General features: G+C 34.9%; 2 protein-coding genes across 2 annotated transcripts; one reads left to right on the top strand and one right to left on the bottom strand.

Moving 5' to 3' along the window:
• Nucleotides 1-1,593: 1,593 nt before the first annotated feature.
• LOC141818766 (uncharacterized) lies at nucleotides 1,594-4,426 on the bottom strand. Its single transcript, XM_074706214.1, has 2 exons — nucleotides 3,831-4,426; nucleotides 1,594-2,181 (listed from the first exon to the last, which is right to left on the bottom strand). Exons 1-2 carry the CDS (start codon nucleotides 4,424-4,426, stop codon nucleotides 1,722-1,724), a joined length of 1,056 nt encoding a protein of 351 aa, XP_074562315.1. The 3' UTR covers nucleotides 1,594-1,721.
• Nucleotides 4,427-4,909: 483 nt separating this feature from the next.
• On the top strand, nucleotides 4,910-5,706 carry LOC141818767 (signaling peptide TAXIMIN 1-like). Its single transcript, XM_074706215.1, has 2 exons — nucleotides 4,910-5,123; nucleotides 5,235-5,706. Exons 1-2 carry the CDS (start codon nucleotides 5,017-5,019, stop codon nucleotides 5,356-5,358), a joined length of 231 nt encoding a protein of 76 aa, XP_074562316.1. The 5' UTR covers nucleotides 4,910-5,016; the 3' UTR covers nucleotides 5,359-5,706.
• Nucleotides 5,707-7,528: the final 1,822 nt, after the last annotated feature.

The following is a 7,528-nucleotide window of genomic DNA, read 5'->3' as shown; positions in this document are numbered from 1 at the left end:
TTATGCCACCAATGTTTGTTAAAAGAGTTTTAAGTAAGTTAACATCACTCGTTAACAATAATAGCTAAGTGTTTATTTAACATGATGCTTCTCGAATATATAATTTTGTAGTGAAAATTTATTCAGAGTATTTATTATGTCTTATTTTTTATTTTTTACCCAATTTGATTTATCAGTTCTGTCAAAACATAATCTGAATTGATTTTTCTTATATTAAACGCATCAAGAAAGAGAGTTGCTTTTTCCACCTCCCTCCCACCGTACTCCCTTTTTCACTTTTTCTCTCCCATTCTAATGACATTTCTATCCTCTTCTTTTTATTTATATATTTTTTATTTTTTTAAATTTTTATTTAATTTTATTTTTTTAATTAATTTTATTTAAAAATAACTCTCATATATTTTTAATTTTATTCAGTTTTATTTTTTAATTAATTTAATTTATTATTTTTTCATCAATACAATATTTTTTCAATTTTATTTAATTTTTATTTAATTTTATTTTTTAATCAATTTTATTTATTATTTTTATCAATACTTTATTTTTAGAATTTTATATAAATTTTATTTAGTTTTATTTTTAATCAATTTTGTTTATTATATTTTTTTCAATTTTATATAAATTTTATTTTTTAATTAATTTTATTTATTATTTTTTTATAATACTTGTATTTTTTTCAATTTATTATTTTTTAAATTTTGTTTTTTTATTGATTTTATTTTTTTTGTTAATCAATTTTTTTCCAATTTTTTTATCAATTTTATTTTTTTAATATTTTTTTTATATGTTTATAATCTTTTATTTATTTTTAGTTATAAATTTTAGGAGTTATTATTTATAAAAAATTTAAAAAATATAAAAATATGGATCAAAATAAAATTTATATATTTAAAATTAACAAAAATACTAATAATTATAGAAATATCATTTGAATAAAATAAAAAAGGATAAAAATGTCATTTGAATGAGAGAGAGAGGAGGAGGAGGAGGAGGAGGGGTGCCGTGTCAAAGAAGTGAGAAAAGCAATTTACATAAAGAAACAAGGCAGTTAAAATGATAAAAGGTACAAGTCATTGTTTAAATTTTTATTTTGTATTAGTAATTTTACTCTTCTCTTATTTAATTTTACTTTTTAATTTACTATCAACTGTCCGATCTCTGTTAACTTCTAATATAGTAAACTGAGAAGTAAAATTGTTACGGTAAGTTTAATCCAAATAACTGGACCAACTCTATCTATCTGATTTAACAAAATCATTAGATAAAAAATTTAAAACATATAATAATTATTATAAAATTTAATTTAAATACCTAATAACCAATCTCTCTCAATTATATAATAATTATATTTTACAAATTTAAATATTTAAATTTAACTTTTTAATTGTCTACACTGTATCCTAGAATCTTAATTCGGATTAATTCGAACCTAACCAAAATTTGAGTTAATTTCAAATCCAACCCGATTTGATTCAAACCTTAAAACCTTAAAGCCTAATTCAATATTTTTCACATCAATCAAATGAATTATCCTCTCAAGAGGAAACTTCCATCATGAGTGAACAAGAAAAAAAACTACTTGTGAAGCCCGGAAATTCTATCATCACCACTGATCACCTATCAAGAATAGTGTACAGAGACAACCGGAAAGACAGAAACCAGGAATGAACAAAACAAACAGTCACGATCTAAGAACTTCGACAGTAGGATCCTCTAGCAATCTACACGGAGAACAAACAACCGATAGTCCAGCCGAAGAGCAACCCAACGCCAACCAAACCCAATCCGACCGCAAAGGCGACTGTGCATCTCACTATGTTGCCTTTGCTCCCTTTCCTCCTCCCTTTCGAACCCAGCAAAGGCATCCAAGGAAGTATGGGGAACAGAGTTGCCCATAGAGTTGATATCTGATGCTCTGATATCTTGAGCTGCAGAGAAAAGTTCTCAAGCTGCAACATATATATCCACTGCTTGCATGCAAACAGCTGAGATGCTTGTCTAAATAATAGTTTGACCACATGTTCTTTCTCATTATAAGCTTTCTGGGCTGACATTTCAGCTTTCCTGGCTCGCGTTTGGGAATGGTGAAGTGCCTCCAGCAGCTGACCTCTCGTGGGGTTGTTTTTCTCAGTTGTCTGGTTGCTTTCAGGTCGTCTATTTTCTGCACAATCTCTGTCGAAACTGCATGATATCAACAAATTCTTACTGCTAATGTAAATCAATTCAAAGCATGTAACACTGATTAACAAGTGTTATCAGTAAAATACGGTCGAGCTTTTCCTTTGGATGCAAAAACATTTTTATTGATCATTCCATACGGGTATACAATACAATGGCAGATTCAACACCACCTACAATCCCTTCTAGTTAGAACATCTCACAATACCTAGGACTAAGTCTACTTTGACGTCCAATCTTAAACACCTGAATAAAAGGACTGAACCATTAATATGTAGACTCAACAAAAATGAAAAATTGAAAGTCCAAGTTAATGAGAGTTCGTTCACTAGCATCATGTAAGACTTCTCCCAGCCCAAAACTCCTCATCTGGAGTAAACCAGGGCATCACTGGGCATGACATACGCATGCACCATGACATCACAATAGATGAATATTGTGGACTATCAGAACTTATATACATGACGACTAAAATTATTCAACTCTGTTGTTTGACATTAGATTATGAGCTTTGCCCTTCTATTGGAGACCACTCAGTACACAGAAAAGAAAAGAGAATTGTAAGCATACACCTAATGGAAGATTCTTAATTATTATTTCACCACTGTAGCACTATTTTCCTGTGTACTTTTTTGCTTTGAGTGGCAAATTCCTTTTTCTACTTTGTGAGAGTAAGGAATCAGCTTGAATGCATTTGGTAGAGTTAGAGCAGAGACGTCAGTTATATAATCCAATTGTTTCATACAATTGTGATGGTACTTATGCTTGTAGTGATAACTTACTACAACTGCTCATTTCTTGTTTTTATTATTTACATATGAATTCAACTAGTTTGACTGTATAAACAATATCAGCACCAGTTGTTTATAATGTTCTTCTAATAAGTTGAATAAAAAGAGTTACTGAAGATTTACATTTAAATAAACATTTAAATTCCAAGTATGTTAAATGAGTGAGGATGGCATGAGTAAAATGTGGCAGAGAGTAAAATTGTTTAGTTTATCTGAAAGAGCCTATTGATAGCAAAGTTATTTGTCATTGCCCCAATGGCTTCGAATATTTGTCTCTCTGACACAATTTTGGTGAAAATGCTGTTGAATCAATTTAAAAAGGTTAAACTGAAGCAATAGAAGTGACACAATCTCAGATGTCAAGAGAAAAATAAAAATTATCATCGAAAATTTTTATTATATTTTTAGGTAAATCCTAAAGAGAGAAGTAGCTTAAACTAAGGTTTTCATAGAATGTTTGAAAAGTTCAGTGTAAAAGTGGGTCTTAAATGTAGTTGCTCAAATGTTTCAGTTACATATTAGCATCTATGTCAAAATCTTATCAATAAAATCATTTTCATATAGTTGGTCACAAGTCTATTAAACTGAAAGATTGTTTCTTTGATTTTGGCTTTATCCAGAATTGATTCTCATCTATCATCATGTGATTTAATGTTATTAGCAAATAATACCATCCCACTAAATTCAAGGTTATTTCAAGTAGAATATGCAAAGCAATCTGATAAAACAGCACCATAGAGTTTTGCTCATTAAAATAGGAGTTGCTCATAAATTCAAGGTTAGTTCGAGTAGAAATACACTAAACAATCTGATAAAACAACCATAGAGTTTCACCAATTAAAAAGTTGTAAAAGGCCTTGCCTGTGCAATTTCCTTGAGGCGTGTTGCTCATAACATCTTTGACGAGGTGAAATATCCTTGTCGTCTAATCTCCAATGACTAGAAGGATCATGTGAATCATCATTGGCATCACACATTCCTGTTCTAGCCGTTCTACCAAGTGATGATTGAAATACTCCATTGCCATCCACAGTGTCATTATTAACAAGAACTAGCTGCGTGGGTTTTGGCAGATCACAATTCTCAATATGATGCAATGATTTTTGGGCGACCAAGAAGGCCAGATCATCTTTATCTGTAATACGCCACCATGGCTCAGACTTATTAATAGCAGCCCAAGGTGATCCAAGTTCCAAGGCCTTGTCTATTCTTCTAGATGGTAATTGCTCATCTGGCTTCAAACCTAAAAATTCTTCCTCCTTGTAAACAAATTCCATATCTGGCTTCTGTTTTAGAGGCTGATGAGGACAGTTACTTGTCATCTTTATCTCTTTCACCAAAATTCTAGAACTATTCTTGAGATCTGTTGATACCATAGGAGGAAATTCCAGAAGACACTCTTCTTGTTTAAGAACATCATCAATATTGTCAATTGGCAAAGGTTTCTCATCCGACATCGATGTTGGTGCAATAGTTACCAAACTCTTCTCATCAAGTCCCAAGTAAACAACCACTGCTAGCTTTTGCCTCCTCCAGAGGATGCCCCAAAACAGGATCTTGAGCTTTGCGACTGCTTCCCCTCCATCATCCCCGGCGTTTCCCAGGTTGAAACCGCTTCTCTACTGGCTGCCGATGAAACACCAGCGCACCCGCTGGATCAGCCCGGAAAAGCTACCAGTTTTCTCGGCGTAACAGAACGCATCAAATCGTGCGCTGGCACGGGACACGTCAGCAGGCGATGGACGTGGCAACCTGTGGAGTGATCGAAGATTATGTGTGAGTTTCTTATCGGGCCCACGTTGATATGAGCCTTATTTGGGCCGGGTAGTCACGTATCCGTCAAATTTGAGGTTCTGCGTTAGTGGGCCCATCGGTGAAGCACGACTGCACGACAAAATGGAGACGCTTCGCTTTCGTCTTTGACTTCGCCGCCAACCCACTCGCGGAGAGGCGTTCTTCCTTTCTCCTCCAATCTCAACCACCCTTTTATCATCTTCCATCGCCGCTCAGGATTGAGGATTCAAAGATCGAGGAAGAAAGAAGAAGGATGTGCTCCGACAGCGAGTGCCGGCCGCTGGGTTGGTTGCTCGGCCTCCCCTTCGCCTTCCTCGCCCTCCTCCTCTCCGTCGTCGGCGTCCTCGTCTGGATCGTCGGGTACGTACCGTGGTCCAAACCCTAATTACCTCTCCTCCGATCCACGTTTTGGGAATTCTATCCAAAACAGTCGATTGAATGAAAATAGCTCTGGATTGAAACTGACTGCAGGTTGCTGCTCTCTTGCGTCTGCCCCTGCTGCCTCTGCGTCACCATCCTGGTGGAGTTCGCGATCGAGCTCATCAAGGCGCCGCTCCACGTCATGCGGTGGTTCACCAAGCAGATCCCCTGTTAGTCTTCTGAGATCCACAGATGTAATGTTAAGAAGATTATGATTGTTGATTCATGTCGAGCTAGACGATGTTTTCCGGATCTGTGCGATGATTCTTATCTTCCCTTCTTCTACGATTGAATTGATACATACATTCTCGCAAGCGATTCGAAGGAATAATTCGCCCACGCTGGTGATCTTCGGAGGTTGATTTACTCCATTATTGAAAGCAGAAGTCTCTTTCAGTTGGCCAATCCAGTCCACTGGTAGTTTCGTTTCAGTGGGGAATCGTGTTCTTGGAAAAAGCAGAATGAATTATGGCATATTTTGTTATTGTTTTCTTTTTGGAATGTAGTACACTGTGGTTCACAATATATACTAATTTATGACAGCTGTACCACTAAATAAATATATCGCAATTAACCTTGGACGACTAATTGATCAATGGCTGATTCGAAAAATTAAAAAGACACTTTAAATTTATGATTATTTAATAACTTTTATAATTTTTTAAAATAATTTTAATAAAAATTAAATTATTTTAATTAAATTGATACAAATTATTTTGATATAATAATATTTAATATTTAAAATTTAAAATTTATTTATAATAATGCAATACTTACTTGTTAATTTCTATATATATATATATATATAAAATTGATCTCCTGCGCTCCGCTATCCGCTCCCCGTGCGCGAAATACCGTCGACGCACAGTATTTCTTCTCGGACGTTTGCTCCTTCACCGCAGCTGTTCACCGGCGTCCGGCCATCTCCGGCCACCGGACCGGAGCCGATGGATGCTCAACTCACCGGCGCCGGGTCCGGTGGTCGGATTCCGGCCAAATTCGGCCTGAATCCGGCCGAATTTCGGCCGGAATCGGCCAACAGCTACTGTTGGCCGATTCCGGCCGAAATCGGCCGGATTCCGGCCGAATCACGGCCGGAGACCAGTCGCGGTCGACGCGCCCGGCGCCGGCGCGTCGACCGCGGCCGGTCTCCGGCCGTGATTCGGCCGGAATCCGGCCGATTTCCGGCGAAAGCGGGCGCCACCGTGTCTGCCCTGTTTCGGCCGGAACTGGCCGGATTCCGGCCCAATCCGGCCGGAATCCGGTGCCGATGTGTGCGCCGTCGAGTTTCGCTTCCAACGAGTCCGGGATTGCGGCCAACGGTGATCGGACGACGAAGAACGGCGGCGATGAACGGAAGGAGATCGGCTGTCGCGCACGGGTAGTAGCGCAGGTGAGCGGAGCGCAGGAGATCAGTTCTCGTTAGTTTTTATAATTATTTTAATTGATATAATAGTATGGGGTTTAGAGTTAAAAATTTTAAAATTTAAGATTTAATTATAATTGTGAAGAGTTATTTAATATCTTTTATAATCATTTTAAAATAATTTTGATAAATTTTTAATATAATAATATTTTATATATAATAATTTTGATTAAAATAAAATAATTAATTATTTTATAATTGATACTTTTTATACTTTTTAACCGTTAGATACTTATCTAACTGGTACATGTTATAGTAATTATTTATAATTATTACAAAATTATTAAAAATCAAACTTTCCTCCTAGAATATAGTGTGTTTGTTTTTTGCCCTAAGGACATAATTGAATTGGTTATGATAGAGTAGAGTTGCTGAACTTGACAAGGGTCAAATTTCGATGAAGGTGAGATAATGCCTTCATTTGTCGTGACCAACTGCAACTTCTTGATTTACCTCATCATAGATGATCGTGAGATAGACCGTGTGAGACCGTTAAAGTGGCAGATTTTATTTTATTTTTTTACTGTTAAAGTGTGCCTTTTGATTTTTTAAAGAGATGTTCATATCAATTTAATAAATCTGTATTCTTTCCTTCAATATACACGGACGATGTAGAGGTAATATAGAAGAAGTCAAATTTTAATTAATCATCATTTTTATTTCAGATAAGAATGTTAATCAAAGTTCAAATATCTATTCAATACTTGGTCGAATTTGTATTGATTTATTTTTATCTATCAGATATTATTTTATATATTTTTAAACAATTTGAATATATTTTTATTTTAAAATTTGAGAGTATTTTTTTTATTTTTTAAAATTAAGATTTTATTTAAAGGTCTTATATTTATATGTATATTTAGTTATTTTCAAAGGACTTTATTATTGAATTTTTTTTTGTTGGGTAAAAATTCTAGAT

Source organism: Curcuma longa, unplaced genomic scaffold (genome assembly GCF_044706935.1).
Source record: "Curcuma longa cultivar G26 ecotype Majalengka, Jawa Barat unplaced genomic scaffold, ITB_CL_G26_1.1 contig_25916, whole genome shotgun sequence".
Classification (NCBI taxonomy): domain Eukaryota; kingdom Viridiplantae; phylum Streptophyta; class Magnoliopsida; order Zingiberales; family Zingiberaceae; genus Curcuma; species Curcuma longa.
This window is presented reverse-complemented; position numbering and strand designations above follow the sequence as displayed.

Coding starts and splice junctions, on each gene's coding strand:
- LOC141818766 (XM_074706214.1), bottom strand. CDS start 4,426: ATGTCGGATGAGAAACCTTTGCCAATTGACAATATTGATGATGTTCTT. Junction 2,182..3,830: donor GCCTCAAGGAAATTGCACAG/GCAAGGCCTTTT, acceptor GATATCATGCAG/TTTCGACAGAGATTGTGCAG.
- LOC141818767 (XM_074706215.1), top strand. CDS start 5,017: ATGTGCTCCGACAGCGAGTGCCGGCCGCTGGGTTGGTTGCTCGGCCTC. Junction 5,124..5,234: donor GTCCTCGTCTGGATCGTCGG/GTACGTACCGTG, acceptor AACTGACTGCAG/GTTGCTGCTCTCTTGCGTCT.